Source organism: Lutjanus erythropterus, chromosome 7, assembly GCF_056507025.1.
Source record: "Lutjanus erythropterus isolate fLutEry1 chromosome 7, fLutEry1.hap2, whole genome shotgun sequence".
NCBI lineage: Eukaryota > Metazoa > Chordata > Actinopteri > Lutjaniformes > Lutjanidae > Lutjanus > Lutjanus erythropterus.
This window is the reverse complement of record NC_139323.1, coordinates 18,594,642-18,618,070: the sequence shown is the minus strand read 5'-3', so window position 1 is coordinate 18,618,070 and position 23,429 is coordinate 18,594,642. Positions and strand designations below refer to the sequence as shown.

Below are 23,429 nucleotides of genomic sequence, written 5' to 3'. Positions count from 1 at the left end.
TCCAGTATTGATAATAAATAAAACAAGTTCTTCCTGCTCAATTTTGAAAACTAACTCAGGAAAGACTCCCATTTCACTTAGAACTAAATAAAAACAAATGAGCGATAATTTGTATTCAAGCAAGTTTAATAAACAATAACATCAATCAAAACTGACCACCAAGATTTAAAAAGTGAAGTGAAGAAAAATGTTTCAGCAGCAGCAAAGGGCATACAGCCTTCTTCAGGCCCAGAAGGTGATTAAATAGTTTGCATTCATAAAGTAAATAATCTGGGGCTGGAAGACAAACTGGAACAGCTAGCTTGTGTGTCTGGCTGTACTGATGTGGGTTATGAGGCTCTGCAGCTCCTGTAGTCTGGATTCCAGCCACTGTGGAGGTGGTGCAGTGGTGTTGGCTTTACCCTCTGTGAGAGCCTGAAGGGCTTTCAAAGCGCTCTCAGCTGTCTGGATGTAGCGGCTGTACTCCTCCTCTGCACTGGTCTCCTGCCGAGCTCTCTTTGGGCATGGCTGAGAGGGAGGGATAATTACATCCTATCATGAATTCAATTCTCAGTCACAATTTAATTTTTAGACAAGGCATAAGTCTTGCTTGTACAAATGAAATTTTGACTTGCTGAGCAGGAGATTATGTCATAGATTCTACTGAGAAGTAGTTTTGCTATTTTTGCATTACCTGCAGTAGATGGTAGTTGGCATGCGCCCAGTTTGGAGTATCAGACAGGAGTACCAGCACAGCAGCTAACCAATGTTAGTGGTTGGTTTGGAGAGAACAATATTTGGCTTATTTTACAGCGGTTTCCAACAGAAAAGGCTGTCTAACTGCAAGTTAAACCAGTGGAAATATTGTACATATAGCGTATGCTTAAATTGATACTTATTTTTCTTTTTTTAGGTGGGTCTATTTTAGTTGTCTAAAATATGTTTTGCTGCTGTCACTGTCCACAACAGTACACCGATTAGCTTCTTACATCAGTACTGTTGCCTCTCAAAGCATCTACTGTAGGTAATACCCTATCAAAGTACCTCATACAACCCCACTTAAACTAATTATCCCTTTAAATCTCAATATTGCACATATGTGTAACTGGACCATTGAAAACTACTCCACTGGAGACCAGGATGTTCATTTCAGGCCAGGGATTTCAATTACACATCCTCCTCCTCCTCTCTCTTTTTCAAGTGTTTTCGGTCAACCATCAAAACAATATTAATGATTTTTTTAAAATTATTTTTTACAGGTAAGTGCAAGTGTAATGCATATGTACACTTGGAGGTTCCATTGTACTGGCCAGCAACCATGAAGGTGTACATTCAGGAAGCCTGTCAAAGAAGTTTTACTTTACCTTGATGACGCCACTAACCTCTGAATCTGCAACAGCCCCGGCAGCTGATTTGTTCGAGGCATTTTCTTTGTTGTTCTCCAGCCTCTCGTTGTGTTGCTCAATAACTGCCATCTCCAGCTTGAGCCTTTGTAGGCGTGACTCCACGTCTTCTTGTGCAATCACAGTCTACAACAAACACAGATGTACTAGCATCTGCCTGTTTTATGTAAAGTTGATCTTCATTGCAATATGCTGGCATCGCTTACCTTGCTAAGATAGTTCACCACCTTCGTCTTGGTATTGTCTTCACACAAACTCTGGGAAATTACCTCTTCGTGGTTTGTAATCTTAAATATAAAAAAATGACACATTAGGTTGATTCAGTAGACAGCACATAAGATTACATCTGAAACGTGTAAGACCTGTTGAGTTCCTGCTGTACCTCTGCAAACTGAGAAAAGGCCTCCAGCGCGTGCTGATGGAGCAGCCAGAATCTGTCAGACAACACGGTTCCAAACAGGCTGCTCAGCCTCGGCAGAATTTGACTCTGAGAAACAAAAAAAAATATTGAAAGAGACTGCAGATTTAAAAATGAGCACATTAAGATTATAAATCTCTTAACAGTTTGAACTAATGATTATTATGGCTTTTTTTCCTTTCATATAATAATGGATTATACCTTTAGTGCATGAAATGTCAATAATGAGACGCATGCAAGAACACAAAGTGATGTTTCATGGCATACTTGGCAACACAAAAAATGTTTGAAAGAAGAGAAATAAGCAACTTAACTAGTACATGGCAAATGATTATTAGTGTTATTTGGCATATTAACAGCAGATGAACAAATGGACCTGCTTGTGGGTCTTGCACAGTCAAAGATGTAAAGAGCTACTTCCAGTGACAGCAGCAACAGAATAATTGCTCTTCAGCAACACTACCTAAGGAACTGAAAGCTAATCATCTGGTTTCTTTACCTGGCTCTCAGGAGGGATAAAGATCTTCCCCAGGGAGGAGAGGAACTCCAGAGCTGCCAACAGCAGCTCATCTGCACACTCCTGAGACACCACAGCATCCACACACAACAGAGCCTGGGACACACACAAACACAGTCAGCAGAAGTTTTCCCCACTTTCCATCTGTCTATTGTGACCTAAAACTAACAACATACCTGTAGAATAACTTGATGTTCCATATTTTTCACTAAATTGGCAGATATTAACAGGAGCATCTGCAGAGTAGTCTGGAGCACAGGCTGGGTCTGTACCTGGAATATGGCAGGTTACAGGGATAATAGTCATTTATAACAACATTTAATCTATGTGTGTGTGAGAGTGTGTATGTGGATCTCACCTGGTCTGGACTGATTCGTAACCAGAGCTGTGTGATTATCCTCATTGCAGATAACACACACTGTTCCTCAGGAGATGACTGCCCCCGAACCACCACTAGGAGGGCTAACAGCACCACATTCTGAACACAGAGGGGACTTTGTAAATACTATATTTGTGCATATTTTCCATTTCAAATCCCCCCACCCTGTTTCCTTGCATTGTTTTCCTAACAATTTAATTACTTTTGGCAAAACATGTAATGATAGTAGCTGGACAATAAGTGCAACACCCTGAAGCTTATTATTATTGAAGATGAACAAAAGGACAGGTCCAAACAAATCACAAAATGTGAGGAAAGATACACAATATGATAAAACAGAAAAACAAACTGATGATTCAGTGCTATACATATCACGTTTTTTTTTTGCTGGAAAGACTTAAAACCTTATAAACCCATTGGGTCAGAAAGAGGTCTCAGCTGTAATTTGAGAAAAATCTGGCTTTCACTTCAATACACAGACACCAAAGGAGAAAGACTGCCAATACAAGTCTTACCTGTAGTCTGTTCTTATCCACAGGAACAAGTTTATCTAAACTCCTGACATCACTTGTGGTCATTTGTCATCTACCCTCGCGTGCAAAAAGATTAAAAAGTATGCTGTAGCCTTGACCTTTGATGTTTTTACTGCCACTTGTATCTGCATGTATTCAATATCAAAGCCACTAGATTTGCCTTGTCATCCTCAGGGGTAAAATAGAGAGTAAATGAACATTAATGCAATTTACTTTTATCTCACAACCTGTACCAACATCTATGGAGAGTTTACATGAACAAGTATGAGATGTCTTCCACTTCTTCACTTATAAATTTTGGAGTTTGCTTGTTTTGTCTTGTTTTATGTTGACTTGTGCACAAAGCAGACAGAAACCCACCACTCACTCATGCTAGGTGGAGGTAAAAATAAACAGACTGTCCTCTACAGTGACATTAACAAAAAGCACTGGCCGGTTAAGATCACTTGACACAGAGAGTTACACCCAAGTCTCAGGCTGTCCTCACCACTTTGTCCACTTGTCCTAGTTTGTGCCCTCCATTCTGCCAGTCGGTCAGAGCTTTTTGAGTAAGGCCAGTGACGTCTGTCTCTACACGGTGACGGACATCTTGAGAGAGCGCTCTAAGGAGGACTTGTCGCCATACTGGAAGGTTTTCAACCTCAGAGGGTGGGAAACACTCAACAAGCTCCATCTGGGGAAACAAACACTTTGCATTAATAAAGAATCATTTTACAGTAATATGTATTGGCAATAGACACTTCATCAACAGTAAGAAGAAAACTGTTCAATAAAATGTTCAGTTCTCTTAAATGTATTAATGCAAATTGCTATGAAAGGAAAAATAATACACCCTGACTCATAAACATCATATCCCTTGACATGTGATATGTGTCCTATGGGTGACACAGCCAGTTACTGGTGTGTTGTTTCGGTTGCACCACCAACATGTGACACAACAATAGAAACAGTTGGCAACAATCTGGTGATATGAGAGACATCACGATACAAGGGGAACAACACAATATACTGCTGCGTCACCTGTCAACTACAGCATACGTCCATCTGTCACCTGCATAGTCATGAAATGTAAAACTCTTTATAAGTATATAAAATATACTGACCTGTTTAAAATGTTTGTAATAAATATTCTTTGGTGTAACACAAAATTAATGTGAGGCCCAATTTTAAAGCCATAAAAAGAGAATCAACTTTTTAGAACAGTTTAATTTTGGAACTTCTGTAGTACACAGAATTAAATTCCAAATACACAACCTCCTTTTTTGACAGCACTGTGACTACTAGATTATAATCCAAAGAATTATCATTTAATCACTTCATTATTTACGTCAATCTTCCCATGATTTCTCCATCTTCAAGCTTATTTGGCCTTTCTATATTCACAATTATATACTGAATTGTCAGATGTGATGGTAGTCAATGTGGGTACTCTGCTAAGTGAATTTTAAAATAAAACTGCTAAAACTTCAACGTGCCTTGACACTCTTGAATAATTTGTGAGCTCATAAAAACAATTTCATTTCAGTTACCAGTGTTTCTGACCTGGTGGTTGGGTGTCATAAGGAAAACCATGCGTCTGAGCAGCAGGCCCAGGTGGAACGACTGATAACACTCAGTGGTGCAAGCCTTCACCTAAAGGAGACGAGGGAGAAGCAGGGAGGAGGTGAGGAACAGTGGGAGTGTCAGTGTGAAAGCTCTGGAGGAGTAAAACCACCGGGGCATCAGGGTTGAAGACAGGTGAAGAACCGAAGGACAGGGGACATGTATGGAAATGAGTGGGATCCAGCTCAATCTGATGATGTGATGACGTAATGGGTTATGAAAAAGTGGCCCTGAGGTCCGACAACACCAATTGTCACCTCTGTTGGGGTGCCATAGAGAACAGGGAGGACCCCATACTAATAAATAACCCTACAGAGAGATTATGAGGGGATTTAGAGTTATTTTAGAGAGAGCTCAGGAAGAGGTCATAGACATGGAGACACATCCATGACCTTGTGGTGTCTATCAGCGATGATCAGAGCCACGATTTCAGAAGTTAGGATGAGATCCTGTAAACTATGTCTGCAACTTATAACAAGTCAACGATATGATGGTTAACTAAGCATCTTTATAATCCTTGTCTAAGAATGGGTTGTAAAGTGGTGTTTGCTGTGACCCGTCTTTGTTTCTAATCAAAATAAAACAAGAACACAAAATTTATTTTCTCAACTGTACTGCGTGTTTTCTTGGTCTCTACCCACCAGCTGAGCAATGAGGAGAACATGATGTAGACAAAGTTCTGCTGTCCCATACCTGAAGGCAGAGAAGACAAAATCGATAGTAGGTTCAATATCGTACAGACAGGAATATGTAAAAAAATATAATAGTATGACAGACACAGCCCATTTACACCTGGTGTCAAAATCTGTATCCGGTTACTTTATCTGAATAATAAACAATCAGATCTTGCCTTTGTGTTTACACTTGGTATTTTTAATGTGTTCACAAGTTGTTGAGTTATGGGAAGTTTTGTGTGGATGTGATATGATTACGGGTGTAAATCACATTTCATCAGACTACATTATATATATTCATTTTACACATTTAGTTACAACTCACTAAAAGCAACTAAATTATGATGAAACAATTTTATGACTGAACTTTTCTGCATTTGTGACACAGAGATGCCATGGGAATTCTTTTACAAAAGGCGTATATTAAAGATGACCATAAAGTTTGATATTTTCACTTTGTATCTGATCAATATATTGATCCAGATTGATGTGTCGTTACACCCCTCGATATGTTTGCTATCATTATTGTATGCTGAACTGAGGTTAAACATGAACAAGTACATACAGAGAATGAATGCCATAGAACATGACTTTGCCATCCTGGGGGAAAAAACATGGTGTACAGGACGCTGCTGGGACGTAGCAGGGTCCCATTTCAGGGTCAATAAATAACATGGTATTGGATCAGTGCATAGAATATTAGGCAGTGAAAAATAAATGGTGGAATTTTAATGTTTGGCAACAGTGTTATTTTGATCTTCATTTAGGCTACTGGGTAGAGTGCACTCACTGAGGCTGATTTCATTAATCTACAATATGCACAATGTGCAGAGAGCATCAGAAGAAAATACACAGTGCACTTTTCTTTTTTTTTACAGCAAATATATGTACATGCTCTCACCGCGCTGTAAAGCACCATACGTCTGTTGCCAGCAAAGCCATCTGAGTATCAACCTGCAGTACAGCATCAACCAAACAGCGCTCCTGAAAAAGAGAGATAAAGCAGAGGGAAAGTCCAAGAATCACAAGGAGAATAAACTAAACAAAACACTGGGGTAAATCAAGCTTATGAGGAAATGAAAGTGAAAGTAAAATAACTTGTATCAAAGGACGGAAATTGCTGGACCAAAATACAGGTAATGGCCCAATGTGATTAGAAATCCAAAATAAACAAATTACTTCAAACCAAAAGCCAAAGTCTACTTCAGTGTTTTACGAGTACAAATCCAGGCTATTGTTGCTAATGCACTACAATTTCATTTGGCATATTATTTGCCACTATGGATATACAATATCTGTGACAAACCAGTGTTAGCCAATGACACTCCCCACACCTATCACTTTTTGGACAAAGTAAACGCCAGTAATTACTTATACAGGAAGTAAGGAAGTGATAAGGCCAAACTCATGGCAAGCATTCATTTATAAATGGGTTTGAGGTCGGGTCAGGTCAAAGTAAGACTCAAGATGAAATTTTTCATGCAGGTTTCATCATAACCCTGCCCTAAGACGGTCTGGGTCCACTATTCAAAAGAATCACTCAATCTGCAAATAAAACAAACCCTGTTTGTTGTATCAGACATTCTTGATCATTTGCAAGTTGACCTGCCATTCAAGTTCCTCTGGCCAATTAAATGTGAGCAGATTCTGCAGTGAGCAGTGCTGGGTTATATCTACTACCACTGCTACTACTTTTTTAAAGAAACATGCACACAACTCTTTTGAGATGTTGGAAGATAGAATTCACTGGCAGAGCATAGATTAAGTTACCTTGGGACAAAAGAAACAACCCAGGGCATAAGAGACCTTAAAAACTACACTTTAGTTTGTCAAACTAAATTTGTATCCCTAGTTTCTACGAGATACTGTAAAAATCGGACAAATGCTTGATTTTTGTGTCCAGTGGAGAGAGAAGTAGGTAGAGACAATGCCTGGATGGAACACAGTCTATCCATTATTACTATTTCTACTGATGCTGCTCTTATAATAGAATGTATGTGGTTATGTATGTAGACCTCACCAGCACGGGAAAGTACATTGGGGGAAGTGCAGCCACACTGGCACAGAGTTGCACACAGATGTGTTGATGCAGAGTGACCTGGACCTGGGCCTGACCTTTCATCATCACCCCTGGCAACAGCACCGGTACCCCACGCTCAGTATAGCATCGCCTGAAACTACTGAACAGGGCCTGGTAGAGAGGAAGTCTGACAGACAGGATGGAAAAAAAAAACTCATGCACTTACACATATTTAGTCAGATTATGTTAAGTGCATAACAGAATAGTATAACCTTTTTCAGGACTGCCAAAATCAAGAAGCAATGTTTTTGTTCATATATCTATGAAGCAATGGTTAAATTGTAATTAATCAAAATCATTTCTCATCTCATCAATCTGCACAGTCTGAAATGTACTATCTCACTTAACAAATATAAAGCTGGTCTTGTGTTACATAATTATTGTAATACTTCATTCAGAATGCACTCTTGGAATGCATGGTATACAATGTTTGCCAATATCAGATATGCTGCTGTTTTACAAATCACTTTGGCTGATTGCCAATGCTGGTATACACCTGTTTTTTTTCCAACCTATTTACAGAGAACAGAAGTCTCCTCTGTAATGGAGTTATGCAATCTAAAAAATCTGATTAAAATAACATTTAATCAATAATGTCAGAGCTGAAGTTTATTCATTCTTTGAAAATAGACAAACTGAAATTAGAACTGCATATTTAAAAGAATATAATAACCTGCCATTTTGATAACTAAAAGGTTATAGCTGGTTGCCAACCTGACACCAGTTCCAAAGTCATTTTTAAGTCCTTGCATTAAAGCACAAAAAAATTCTGCTGATAACAACAACAAAATATATTTATTACCTGGGTGTCTCTTCTGAGAACTGGCTGCCAGTGTACCACAGCTGCAGCACCTCCTCTGTTTGGGAGGTGAGCTGACCCATGACGTTCACCAGCAAAAGACACTGAGGAAGCTCATGTTCAGGACTTAACCCTGCAGACAAACAAGACAAAGGTCATTCTAGGAATGTTATGTTACATATGTCAGTGTCAGTCAGCAGCTAGGAACATGATGCCAACATCCTTTTGAGTCAGAATGCTCAACATTTTCCCAAAGAAGCCACAATTTCCTAAATATACAAATTGGCAGAGTTGTCAGTTTTCTGTTGAGAAGACTAGGCTGTCTCAGAGTGTAGACCAGAGTGTGGCCATGATGCCTCTTCTACCCCCAGTTTGGCATGACCTGCGTTGACCTGGCCACTGAGCCCTTAAAAGAGAGCAGCGGCCTTTCTGATAGAAAACTGTCATGACCAGGACACAGAGCAGCAATTATGGACACTGGTGCAACACCTCTAGCAACATCTAAGAAAGCAAAACTGATAAAATATCCTTAACAAACATTACTGTTTGTTGAGTTTTCATCTTTTAAATTATCAGTTCTGTTCTAAAGCTATAGTTTGATTCACCGTATGACCTCCATTATTGTATGTAATACAGTTACATTCAATATTTCTTGTATAACACTGCCAAAATAGTGCACATTATTGGGGACAAATTGTATATTTTATGCCAATTGGTACAGCTCATCACTTAAAACTTTATAAAAAAAAGTTCCATTATGAAGGGAGATAGTAAAACACCTATCAACCCTGCCACCGAATGTGGGGAAAAAAAGAGCAAGTGAAGGACAAGCTTTAAACTCACGCAGGTTCTCCTGGAGGACAACTTCAGCAAAGGGCCTCAAAGACAACAGCTGGAGGAGGAGGGCGTCCATAGGAACCAGAGCTGCTGCGTTCAGCTCCTCAGACAGAGCTGGGGGCAGTGTTGGAGCCCACATGCTGGGAGGGAACTTACTGAAAGACATCAAAATGGATTTTGCTACACTGTTCAATAACTCTCAACCCAAAGAAAAAAAAATGTAATCTGAATATGCCTCTTAAAAAACACAGCTAATCCACAATACCTGATGATCTGGAGGTAGAGTTTGTGAAAGCAGCTACAATGCTTGGTCAGAAAAAACTTGAATTCCTGTTCAAATGATAACAAATGATGGGATTTAAGTTCAGCTGCTTTGTATTCTGAAGTAGACAGCGAAAATGTAACAAATAATAAAAAAGTAATGGCACAAAGCTTTTATGCAGTTAAGAGGGAGATCCAAATTTTTAGTACCTTTATGTAATGAACTAAAGTGTTGGCAAAAAATCTGCACATCTTTGCGGTTTTCTGGAACAGCTTGTATTCTGGGCTTTGTGTTGCTTCCTTTAAAATGGACAAAAATGCATTAGCATAAAAGGGTAACAAAGACCAAGTCTACTCTTGACCTTCAACTAATAAACCCAAGTGTCACTATTTCCTGAGAACAAATCTGTAGAACATCAGGAAATCCATCATTTGTTCTTCCCATAGGATATTGTAAACACTAACTAGCACATAAGAATGCATCATTGTGGTGACTCTCATTGGTCTTGGACAGTGAAATCAAAAATATATTGACAAGTATACATTCACAAGTCTACGACACTTACATGAATCATAGTGAGCTTACATGAATTATATCCTGCTACTCTTAAACCTCCAACATAAAAGTTTTACATATTTTAAGAAAAGAAAACTTGGGTAAGACATGCAATGCTCATTCAACAGTCCTGCATCTGTAAAACTGTAAAAGAGAAAAAAAAAGATAAAAAGCTTTTAATAATACTTGTCTACCAATCAGAGCTTTCTTACCTGCAGACCCGCATGTTTAATTTGTTCAGCCAGCTCCACAGAGTTGTGGAAAGAGGCCAATAAGTTGTCACACAGGCTGTTGCTGATGTCACCATGATGTAGACGTTCATCAACCAATGACTGGTACTTCAAACTCTGTCTGAACACAGTAATGACTGTTAAAATTAAATCAAATCAAATTTATCAATAAAACCATAAACATCGACATGAGTGCTGCACTGACTTGATGAGGAATTTCCATGTATTTGCATGCAGTGCGATGTCCAGGTTGGAGATAATAGAGCAAATATCCAGCAGGCTGTGAATCACTGATGAACATGAATATTTTTCAGTGAGTTCAAGAGTGCAGTGAAGGTGTAAAAGTACAACAAAGTTATAATAAAGAGGGTGGCAGTGGAAAACAGGGAGATGCATACACAAACACACACCTGTCACAATATCTGAGACCTGCTCGTCTGAAGCATTGCTGTCGAGGGAGATCCTGTCCAGCAGCTCCAACAGACCCTTCTGGAGGGTGTAGGCCTCCTTGAACAGTCCCTGCAGCAGGTCAGCCACCAGGGACAGACGGCCACAGTAAACCACCTCACTCTCCTGAAGACAACATGCAGAATGGTTAAACTTATCATTTTCATTTTTATAGATGTTTACTGTCTCCCAATAAAGATAATTTAAAACTTTTTTTGTTATTGTTAGAAGATAACTAATTTGTGACTGCGTTTTATGTTGTTTCATCTCTAAGTGGTTGTGTTTCCTGCAAGACGATGCTTATCACAGCAGTCTCCAGTTAATGAGGTCCTCTTGAGCCTTTGACATTTCAGATATACATCTAGTGATAAATTACGTAATAAAAGAAGAGACAAAGGGGTGGAGGAGGAGGAGGGGCAAATGAGCTGCTGAGTCTTCCTTTCCTTCACAAATGAACTTTGGAGTCACTGATTATTCATTGATCCAAATTTCACCCTTTTTTGAAAAGATAAAATAAACACTGATTTAGTCCCAAATGTAAACTGAAAATGAGCCCTATGTATAAACAAATCTTGCACCACATACGGTCAGATCTGAATTCGATGTGTAATCTTTTGTTAGTCCAACGACTTGTATGATTAATAGTCACAAAATTTACACCACTTATTTTACTTAAAGGGAGAGTTCATCCCAAAACCAAAAACACATATGTTCCCCTGGCCTGTAGTGCTATTTATCCATCTACATATTTTTGGTGTGAGTTGCAGACATTTAGCAACTCACACCAAATAAATCTGAATTGATAAATAGCACTACAGACCAGGGACAAAATCTGTATTTTTGATTTTGGGGAGAACTGTCTTATATAGTATATCTTTATAATTCATTCTGAGCAATAATAACATGATTATTTAATTACTGATTAATAATAATTTTACAAATTCCTATCAAAATATTCAGCTATAATCAGTGATTTATTGCTGTTTGTATGGCTTTAAATACCAATAAAAAGAGCTTGAGTTAAATGTCAGTTAAAATTATAGCAATTAATTAAATAAGTAACAAGCAAGTGACCTCTGAGTCAGCCACTGGTGAACTGAATAGACCGACCTTGCAGTGCTGAAAGGTTTCCCTCAGGACTTTCAGTATACAAGTTGGTAATGAGCGGATAGCATCGAGGTCAGGTGCTTCCTCAAATGTGCCAACGTGACGCACACAAGTGGATAGTGCATCAATTATCTGCATCATGGCCTGTATAAACAGCAGGATCTTGTCAAAATACTAGTTAGGAATGAAGTGAGGTAATAATTGAATTATTTGGAACACATAATAATACCTGCAAAATGTTCCTTAGTAAAGAACACAATTCAGTATTTTGACTGGACAACCCTCCAACTTGGTCCAAGATCTCTTTCATCATGCTGTCAAACATTGTCACCGCCTGCAGACATTTGGGACAGACAGAACAGAGACATTCACACAGACACAGAGAAGATGTAAATAAACCATTAATTCACAAGACAACAACGGTTCTATCAACAAATCCTACAATATTAAGAAAACCAATCCTTCACAAGGCAAATATTTAGTGACTAATTTTGCCGAAAACCCACCGTCTGAATTAAAAGTGGTATCATCAAAAGAAAGTTTAAAGAAAAGCCATCCTCTTTAGACAACAAACATCAAAAACTGAAGATCCTAAATGTTTTATTAGCGGCTTTAATAATGAAATATGAAGCTTAAGATTGTTAATGGCATTGAATTTTGCTAATGTAATTTAATTTAAGGACTGCTCCCAAGACCTACAGCCTCTCTGTATTTTTAACAACTGGTAAAGGTTTTCATAGAACAGGTCCTGATACACATTGTTCATGTTGTTTACCTTTGGTAGGATCTTGGAGAAGCATTCATCTTCCAGTTCTGACAAACCAATATGAGGGAGGAACATTTCTGTAATGATCTTCAGGATACCTGGAGGGAGGTTATGTTTTTAAGACAGCTCAGACAAAGAGTGCTACAGACACGAAGTAAGCAGTTTGTAATTATAAACTGTGCGATGAAGGAACTTACGTATATGATCATTCCAACTCTCAGACTTATGATGCAAAGAGTGCAAACGGTCAAGGAAAACTGAAGCATTACAATAAATTAACTTCCACTGTATAAACCAGTCAGATATGTCACATACGTGGGGTTACAATCATAGTGCACACAAACTTGTGTCAAGCTTCACAAAGACAATACTTTTACATTTTTTAACCTTTATCATCTTTAGAGGGTCTGAAGTAAGCCTGGACAATATGGACAATATCATTTTACAAAATACTGACACAATAAGATTTCTAATAAAAAAAAAAAAAAGCATTAATGTGGATATAATGATTAAATGGATAAAGCAGAGTTCCTAGGCCCAAAGTCAAATTCAAGCACTTTTCAAGAAATGTCAAGGTGCAAGCTTTTCCAGCACCTTACATATTTATATACATAAACTCACAATGATTATTTCATTTCTTCATCACATTTACTCAGATGATACTGTGCTATAAACAACCAGAATTATGTTTCATGATATAATTATACAGAGTGACAAAGTAAAGAAAAACACAACAAAGTTTGATGTTTCAAATTGTGTCACTGTTCGTAAGTCAACTTTACATCCTATACAACCTGGCTGAGCCGACATCCAACTTGTTTTATTTCTTTATCTAAAAAGCTAACCATTCAGTCAGGTAGCTATTTCAAGCAAGCACTTTCAAGCACCTTATCTAAAAATCCAAGTACTTTTCAAACCTTGAAAACATTACATTAAACTTCAAGTGTTTTCAAGGAGTTCCACCACCCATATGAACCTTGATAAAGGCAAATAATAAAACAGCTAGAACAGTCTGGTAAGTTAAGAAAATTACATCACTTTAATGTAATGCAGCCTTTAAAACCAGCAAAAGAAAACACTTATGCCATATCACAATATAACAATATTCAGAATCAAAGACAATATGCTGGTTCATATCACCATTATTGATATATTTCCCAGCCATAGTTTGATGATATTGGTGTTCCTTATGATTCATAATAATAGTCATACTGCCGCCCCTCATTAAAAACACAATTTTATAGATAAAATGTATTTTAAACCATAGGCCAAATTACAAAGACTGTATTATTGTTTTCCATGCTTTTCTAATCTTTTGTGCATTTCAGACCTGAAAATCACTGGACTCTCCTAACTGAAACTACCTGTATGAAGCTGTTCAATCTGATATCAAAAGAAATGAGAGTGAGCAACATCTGAGAGGATATGGTGAGCTCTGGCAGGACAGACTTCAGCTTCTGGCGGCAGGTTTCCTGACTCCACTGCACCACCTCGTCCAGGAGAGAAGTGTTGGTCTGAGACATGATGACAGCAGCCACAGGGAGAGCTCAGGAAAACTGTCTCAACAACAGACAGTTTGAGAACAATGTTACTGGGTGAGTCATGCAAAGTAACCCAATTTAGTAAGCTTGGTCTGTGTTTACGTCCAAAAAGCTGGTGGTATTCAGACAGGAGAGAACTGAGACTAACGTTAGCTCATGTGTTTGGTTGTTACTTAACGTTACGTTTTGCTAATGGCAACATTTAACATTAGCATGGCAGTTACTGATAATTTGGATTTACGTAACGTTATAGCTTCTTACCATAAACCCCACACTGTGTCCGCTGTTCAGGAGCATAAAATCAGTGAAACGTTCCTATGAGTTTGTCTCTCTTAACGTCGTCATTGTATTTGTGTTAGCTAATCCCTAAAATGTTCAACACAGTAAAGAAAGAGAGCAGAGAGTTGAACTGCGCTCAAACCGGACAAACACACCGCGCGCCGCTGATTTAGTCGGATGTGACGTAGAGACAAAACGGCTCATCTTTCTTTACTCTGATTGGTTGAAAATTTAAACTCGCAAGTTTTTAACCAATTAGAACACTAGATGACTTCGAAGCGCTGAAAATAACAACTATCGCTTCGAGGTTATTATAATCAAATGAAACGTGATATTGCTTTATATATATTATTCAGTACATATGTCTATGCAGTGAAGCATTAAGTAGGTAATACTATATATCTGTGAATAATCTAAATTCATATTTTTGAGACATTTTACAATTTTCCATGAAGATTGATTTTTATTATAGTATTAGGCCTATATTTAAATGCTCTAACGCAGCGATTCCCAAAGTGTGGGTCGGGGCCCACTGCTGGGCCGTGGAGACCCGGCAGATCGGCCTTGAGAGGTCATAAAAAAATAAAGAAATAAAAAGTTTTTAAGTTTCAATCTTTTCAAATTACCATTTTTCAAAAAGTAATCAGAACCAATAACACAAATTTATCTGACCTTATTCAACAGGTGTTACACTGTATTTGGTGACCTGTTATATTAACCCTGGAATGTATCTTATATCTTGTCACTGGTATGATCAGTCTTGTGTGTTGATTTGAGTTGTGATTAAAGTTTTGGGTAGGTCTTGGAAGATTTTCAGAGTTCAAATTGGGCCATGGCATTTTTAAGTTTGAAAATGACTGCTGTAACTAATTAAGTGTAAATCTGACAAACCTTACAAAATGGGGGCATAGGTCTGTGTACCCTGGCCTGATGAAATACATAGATGGATGAAATATAACTGAATTCAAAGAGCAAAGGAATGCATCCATAGGACGGCACATCTCTTTTTGAGCCACACATTTCTTTTGAGACACCTGTAGCCTGCTGTGTCACTTCAAGTTGTATATTGACATCAAACAGACAGTCTTCCCTGCATTCTTCACAGCCATTGGTTAAAAGCCAAATGTGTGTCTGTGTCCTGCAATAGTTTGACTTTCGAACTATAGAGTCAGACAAAATGGTAGACATTGTTCAACAATGTGGGATGTGGGAAAGGGAGAAAGATGCCATGCAGTCCAACATAAGGTGGCACATCTGGTCACCCAAAGACACAATATGAAACATTACTGTCAGAAAATTTGTCACCAGTAGCCTATGATGTATTCATCAACAATGATACATTTCTGTTAGAGTGGATTTATCCTAATGTTGAGCTCTAGCCTAGTTAAAACACCCAGAGGTATAGTATAATGGTGACTCTGTTGTCTCCTTACAACACCACAGATCCATAGAATAACACAATAGGAGAGATCAGATCTTATGCATACTAGTGATGTATGCTTAGCTTCACACATTTCAGAAAAAAAAAGATTGTTCAACAATTAGAAAATTGTCCTTGATTAATTTTGTGCGTTTTGAATTTAACAAGGCTTGAAAAGTAAAGTTGGTCTTAGTTAATGAACATGAACACGAAGAGGCATAAACAGTAAGGCATCAATGAGGATTAAATGGCAAAAGCAATAAAAATTCTACTAACAATGATACTGTCATTATAAATTTTAATCCAGATAGAGCAAAATACCTCTTTGTTTGAGAAATCTGCTCCAGACTGCTTAGAATGTTAAATTGAAATGCATCATAGATAAATATTTTTAAATAATTTCCTAGTTACATTGTTTGTAACTTGATGTTACTGGTCATATACAGTATGCCCTATTTATCATATATTGTTAATAAAAAAAATTGAAGGAAACACTTATGCATATAAATATGTAAAACATAAACACCTATACCCTGCAGGTATGGGCAGAAAACTTACTAGGAATTTTTAGATTGTAAGTTCATTAGTTACTGTAAGGGAAGGATGATGTGTCTCCTTTTGGAGTCTGGGACTTTTATTGGCCCTGACCTGACTGACTCCATAAAAAGGGTGTCTGGTGCCATTGTTTTACTGATAAGATCTTGAACACAGTAAGCCAGCATGCTTTGTTTCTTGACAGCCTGAGGTGTTAGTTGCACTCGCTGCAGGAAGGGACTGACTTCTTGTTTAGAAAACTGGACTCCATATCGAAGCTTATCTCTCATGCAATTTATTGCAGTACAATACAAATACACTTTCAAAACACTGTGTATAGTCGGGTAAAATTCTTGCAATGGCCAAATACAGTTTCCTACAATGCAGTATTTGGCCATTTCAAGATCATGGAAAGCATGTGTTTGAGTTTTTGTTGTTCCCCAAGGAAAATCATTTTCCCTCGCCCTGTCCATAAGGAGGTCAAAGTAAAGAGTCTCAACAGCTTTGTTTCAGCATCTTGACAAAGTGCACTTCAACACAGACACTTGATGTTATGATGGACTGTGTCTGTCTTCTCTAACTGTGCAATCACTTCCATCATTATAAGCAGATAATAATATTGTGTGAGACAAATTTGAAAGAAATTTGAGGTTAATGTTAATCTATTCCCCCAAAAACTCCTCATCAGGGTTGCAAATTTTGCGCATTTTCTTTAACTGATAGTTGAAAACACTAATAATAGATCAATCAATTTATCATTAATCAGTAAGATACAAACCATACGTTTCTTCAGTTTTTTACACTGATTTTCTTTTTTTCTTTTTTCCTCATTTTAACTTGAAGGTGAAGTTTCCTTATTTAACAAATGGCTCTGCTAAACAAACCAATGTCAAATGAGGCACAGTTATTGCCATTTTAATTTGTTAAATTCTTTAAAACAATTAATTGATAAATGGTTAATAATTATCAACATCCTTATTCTTCATAAATCAGATTTTCAGTTTGCCAAATATAGGTCTGCAAGGTATACATTGTACAAGTACTTCAAAAGCAATGTACAATGTACAATACAAAGTTATTTCAAACAAATTAAAGAAAATGTGGGATTGTAAAAGATTTAACGAAGGTATCCAACTGTATTATAGAGTTTACCCTTTTAACAGTTACATGATTACGTTTCACACAAAGTCTGATGTTTAATGTGAAATCTCATTAGACCCTTACTGCAATACGTGCATTTTCCGAGAAGAGGGTTGAGTGTAACACCACTTCAGACTTTTCCCTCTCGTGCTGACCTCCCTGCTTGTGGATAATAGAGAGGTTATCAGTTTGCAGGAAACTGGCTCCGGATTTTGGATGGAAATCCGAAGGAAGATGCCTTCTTGTTTTTCTGTGTTTTTTTTTTTTTTGTAGGTCACAGGATAACTGGCAGTCAGTATCAGTTTCTATGTTCAGTCTGCTGATGAGCGTCAAGATGAATGGAGCTCTCTAGTGTAGAAGCTAATTTTGTCCATATAGTGTGCCAAGCAACACACCACTCCTCCTTGTCATGTTTCCTTTATAACTCACCAGAAACGTAGTGAGTAAGATGCATAAAAAAAAGACTAAGTAATGGCAAGAATCTGCTCCACCGCTGGAGTACATTGTGTACCTCTGAGACCCAGTCAACCTCCCTCATATGGGAAAACCCAGAGGAAAAGGATGCAGACGCTTAGCTGAATTTCATGGGAATATTTCAGCATAAATACCATTAACATAGATTGACAACACCAAATTCTTTGGTCTTTTGAGCACCACAAGCTGAGTGGCGTCTTGTTCCATTATATTTGAGAGATGCCATGCATCTCTATGTCTGATATCTCCAAAATTCGGCAATTCACACTAAAACAATCTAGAGCAAGGGTGGGCAATTATTTTTCCTAAGGGGCCACATGAGAAGCCCTGATTGTTGCCACACAAATTTTTGTCACACTGTACCTCAATTTTATTGCTAAGATTAAATATACAAAACATACTGTACACTTTCTTTTAGTCTTCGGCATTTATTATATTGAAAATCATTCCAAACAGCATCTTATTAAGAACTTTTAAATATGCAGGAGTCTTTGAAAATACTGTACAGGTAATCTAAAGCAACACACCAGGGACGCTGTGGACACAACCCATCCTGAATACCTGTTTTATCTTTGGCAAGAACTGTTAGCTGCATAACAGCCAGGTATAAAAAAAATGATGAGAACATTACTTTGTTTTTTAATAATCCAGTGCCAAAAACAAATAGCATGACAAAACAATACTGTTTTGTACACACAGAACAAACACTTGATGCTTGGACACAACTCATCATGTACTCCTGTTTGCTTCTTTGACAAGAACTGTTGAGCAACAAAACAAACCTGATGGGAAAAATCCAAAACAGTACAATATCTCCTGTCCTGACCAATAAACATAAATCGATTTATGAGTACTTTTGTTTTTTGGATAATTCAGTGTGGACTGTCAATGCCAAAAAACAAAAATCTTGACAAAAAATAATACTGTTTTCTACAGGGCAACATGTTCGTTGCAGAATAAGCACACAGCCTTATTGTTGACCTCCGTGAAAAAATACTTAACAGTCCATGAGTTATTGACTCCAGTGTTTTCCTCCATCAGCTGTGTTCCACGAACAAAATGAAAATCCCCATTCGCTCAACCGGCCGTGGGCGTGTCTCAGTCACCTCGGCAGAAGATGCAGCGACTGCAAACGTCACTCACGTCAATCAGTTGTGACAGGAGGAAGCGCACTCGCGCCACACAAGAATTTCAAAATAAAAGCCGATTTAGATAAACCCATTCGTCTCTTTAGCCTCCTAAATAAAATGGTGTGGTTTATCTTCGACATCGCGGGCCAGATAGAACCATCATGCGGGTGCAATGCCCAGGTCTGATCTAGAGTTTTTTTTTTTTTTTTTGGTGAACTGTCCCTTTAACCTTTTCTCTGGCACCAGCATCAGATCAAAGTGTCAATTAGATTTCTGACCAAATACTTACAAACCTAATGACATGCCTCAGCTGTACTTCAGGTTAAGTGCTGGTTGGTAAATGTTAACATACTAACATGCTAAACTTACATGTTGAACATTATACCTGCTAAACAAAAGCATGTTAGCATTTTTGCTGTGAGCCTGTTGGCTGTGTCCCACATCTATACTGCATACTAATCTAAATCTAAAAGTGACCACACTTTCTCTATCAGGGCCCCTCGACTTTGAAACGACCTGCCCGAAGAGATAAAGCTTGCAGAATCAGTGACATCTTATTATTCATATTGACTTTACAACATTATGTCTCTGTAATCTCCACCCTTTTTATTTTAATTTATACTAATGTCATGTTTTTCTAGTTTTACTGTTCTTATCTCTTTTACTGTTTTGTATTGTTTTACTATGTTTTAGTGTCTTTTGCTTGTGTCTTGTTTTACTTCAGTTTTAGCTTGCTCCTGTTTTTCCCTCAGTTGTTATTTTGCCTGGGTATCCTGCTCATTTGCTCTTTTGCTTTGTCCGTCAAAGGATTTTCTTAACCAAGTTTTTAAAGGTGCTATATAATTAAAGTTGTAATAATGTAATAATAACTGTCACAGTGCACTGCAGTGATATGGAACTTGCTGCCCATGGGCCAAATCTGGCTTCTGATGAGGTGCCAGGTGGCCCTCAGACCAGTTTCTAATACACAATGTAAATAAATTCAGTTTTTCCCAGGAAGGAGTGACAGATAGGTGGGATTTAAAAAAAGCTGTTTCAGTTATTAAATGCAATAAAATATCTGATTTGTTTATTATTAATAATAGTTTATTAACTGGCACCTGACAAAACTAGTTTAGTATTCCTGGCGCACTGTTTTAGCACTTAGTATGAAAAAATATCACCAGCCTACTTCAACAACAGGAAATAATACAACGTCTAACACTGGTTGTCACCAGTGAATGTCACCACGGTTTTACCACAGCACAAACATTTATTTGAATAATTTCAAGCTGTGAGAAGCACCTCCATTTTCTTCCTAATATGTAGCCTAAAATAGACGTGGAACTCTTTGTCAGCCTACTACCTCAGCACACAGCACTTTACATCGATTTACAGTTTTTCCTCACCAACAAGCACCTGCTGCTCCTTTTAATGTAGCTTTTATTGTGTCTATATGTAAATGTTTTTAATGCCCTTGTCTTTTCTGCACATGCAAGCAAAAACAAATTTCTGCCAGCTGCATGCAAATAGTAGACAATAAGAAGAATTTTTCTATTCTATTCTGTTATCCCTCAGAAAGAAAATATTAGATCTTTTCACCTCTTTCTCATAGTTGTTTCACTGGTAGTTTTGAGTCATGCATAAAAAAAGAACAGAAAAAAGATGTTTATATCAAACTGGAGAGAAGCTCTGAATGCTTAACGTGAGGGTGGATGAAAGGGGATAAAATGTGTGATGTTGCATGGCCCCACTCAGGCTATTTTCTCAACTTTTAAATTTGTTTTTGTTGTTCTTTTTTAAACAGTTTTTATCTTAAAAGCACTGTGGCATTTAGTTTGCAGATCATTATTATTATTAGCATTACACAGAAATGAACCATGACAACATGTGAAAGTCCCTCTTATCTGTTCATGATTATTTAAACAAGAAACTTTCCCTGACTAACAGGATATGCTAGTGTTTGAAACTAGTTGTTAACTTCCTGTATGGACTTTACGCTTGGCACTTGGCCTTCTATTCAAATTAAGTTCTACCTAACACAATTAAAAAGAAATGAAAGTGAAAATTAATCATTGTACAAATAACACACCCTTAGGTGATTGAAAGTGTTCAAATCTGCACTGAAAAAACACTTTGTGTAAATATTTCTGAGACTCAGTTTTTGTGCTTTCACAGAGTCAGACACACACAGTTCAATGCAGAATGGTGTATTTGAATTAAATGATGGTTGTACAGAAAAGTCAATGAATTCTTATGTGGTTTTCATATGGGAGTTGTTAAATAAATTCAGACACTTCAAATGAGATGCAGGTTTACACTCTTATTTCTTATCATCAGACCAGGTGATCTCATAGTCGCTGTAGGCTCTCTTCAACTTCTCTACAGACACAGAGTGGTCGGCTTTACCAAACCCCTGAAATGAATGAGAAAGAATAAAATATTACTGAGTATATGATATTTGATTCAGTTTTTAAAGGAATAGTTAAGATTTTTTGAAGTGGGGTTGTTTGAGGTACATATTCGTAGACCGTATTACCTACAGTAGATGGCGGTACAACCCCAGTTGGGCGAAGCAGCAGGAGTACCGGTGTAGGAAATGTACTGCTTTGGACAGGGTCAGCACCAAAATCTATTTTAGCCACCCAAAAAAACCTTAAACAGTCCATATCAGTTTAAGTGTAAGCTATATTTCTAACATTTTCAATGCTTAACCTCCAGTCAGCCTTTTCCAATGGGAATCACTGTTATACAGTATAAAACAAATATCACTCTCTCCAAAGCAACCAACACCTCTTCACCTTCCAGAACATGAGAGTTGCTGGTTTACCGCTGCCATGATCAGTTAGTTAGTGTTAATGTTATACTAATATTTGGCTTATAAAACAGCTGTTTTTAGTCAGAAAAAAAGTTGTCTGACCGCAAGGTAATGCTATAAAAATATTCTAAATATAGCATACTCTTAAACTGATATTGATTTTTTTATTTTTTGGCAGCTGAAATACATTTTGCTGGTGGTCCTGTCCACAGCAGTGCATTCCTTAACTTCCAACACCAGCGTTTCTCCAAACTGGGGATAAGTACCTCATACAACCACACTTCAAAAACTCCAAACTATCCCTTTAATGCCTCTGATGAACTTACAGTTGATTCTCCAAACACCCTTATCTTTTTCTCTTGGCTGTTGTGCTCTATCTTCCCTCCTCCAAGGCATTTACACTCCATCCCCAAGGCCTCCATAGATGGACTGACCTTCTCAAATATATGATCTGTAAATAAAATCGTCCCATCAATCAAAAGTTACAGTTAGTGAGTCAAGGAAGCAACAGTTTCAAGTAATTAGCAAACTTAGCAATTTATACTTATATATACTGAAGTTGTTAAGGATTGCATCTGCCTTGCATGTGCAGTATAGAAACACAGTTTGCAGGGTGCATCAAAAGAACACAGTAATCAGCTCATACAATATAGCTCATCTGCTGCGTCTTGGTTTGCACCATATCTTGAGCTGAACTGACGCAATAAACGCCCCTCTAGAGCAAACTGCAGTCATGAACTTACTGTGATACTCTGCACTTTTTGTGCCTCGGACTATGTCTTTATTCACATCGCCACCTTTCACACTGACTTTGACCAGAATGTACTTAAACGTTCCCTCTGGATCAATCTCCACTTCGGGGATTTTGGCCAGAGCGTCTGCCATTGTGAGAGTTGCTTTCCTGAAGGCACGTACACTGTTCAAACATCTACCGACGACAGACAACATGGTGCAAACTCACCAGCTGCCTTTATTTGGATTGGAACCGTCTATTTCCTGTCTTAAAGAGACAGTGCAGATAAACCTGCACTTGGCCTGATCGCACGCTGGCGACCCCAAGAGACCGCCAGGGGGAACTGTTTTTCCTGTCTGTCTTTCTGTCTTTTTAAATACAGGTTTTTACAATTTTACAGCCTCCAAAACCCAGAAGTCATGAAATCAATACACTTTATACTGTGTGGAAGCCAATATCCGCCAATGTGATGAAAAAACAGTCATGTCAGGCACGAGAAACTATCTCGAGTTAGACATCAAAATAACAAGAAACTTTCTCAAACTAAAGACTTTGATACTAAGGTTTGAGAAAGAGTGTCATTATTAAACTTGACAGTGCTGTATGCAGTCAAAACATGCCTGTTTGGAACAGATTGAATATTTATTTAGAAAATAATAAAAGGCTGAATAACAACATGAGGGTGTAGAGGTGCAGAAATTACTTTGGACATTGTGGCGATGAAGAAACCATTTAGAAAATCAATCATAAGTGACAACTAACAGAAACACCTGTTGATATTCCTAATATGTCA

General features: G+C 37.8%; 2 protein-coding genes across 2 annotated transcripts; both read right to left on the bottom strand.

Annotated features, from left to right (window-relative positions):
- Positions 1–180: 180 nt before the first annotated feature.
- firrm (fignl1 interacting regulator of recombination and mitosis) lies at positions 181–14,170 on the bottom strand. Its single transcript, XM_084723049.1, has 24 exons — positions 14,017–14,170; positions 12,786–12,826; positions 12,598–12,686; positions 12,052–12,156; positions 11,826–11,966; positions 10,679–10,841; positions 10,474–10,558; positions 10,251–10,389; positions 9,693–9,782; positions 9,487–9,551; positions 9,228–9,376; positions 8,388–8,517; positions 7,526–7,712; positions 6,407–6,489; positions 5,473–5,524; positions 4,772–4,861; positions 3,717–3,902; positions 2,676–2,795; positions 2,494–2,589; positions 2,300–2,413; positions 1,765–1,869; positions 1,589–1,669; positions 1,362–1,508; positions 181–507 (listed from the first exon to the last, which is right to left on the bottom strand). The coding sequence occupies exons 1-24, from the start codon at positions 14,109–14,111 to the stop codon at positions 298–300; spliced, it is 2,763 nt and encodes a 920-aa protein (XP_084579175.1). The 5' UTR covers positions 14,112–14,170; the 3' UTR covers positions 181–297.
- Positions 14,171–21,279: 7,109 nt separating this feature from the next.
- LOC146323899 (14 kDa phosphohistidine phosphatase) lies at positions 21,280–22,857 on the bottom strand. The gene is made up of 3 exons (XM_084723047.1): positions 22,647–22,857; positions 22,230–22,354; positions 21,280–21,501 (listed from the first exon to the last, which is right to left on the bottom strand). Exons 1-3 carry the CDS (start codon positions 22,849–22,851, stop codon positions 21,409–21,411), a joined length of 423 nt encoding a protein of 140 aa, XP_084579173.1. The 5' UTR covers positions 22,852–22,857; the 3' UTR covers positions 21,280–21,408.
- Positions 22,858–23,429: the final 572 nt, after the last annotated feature.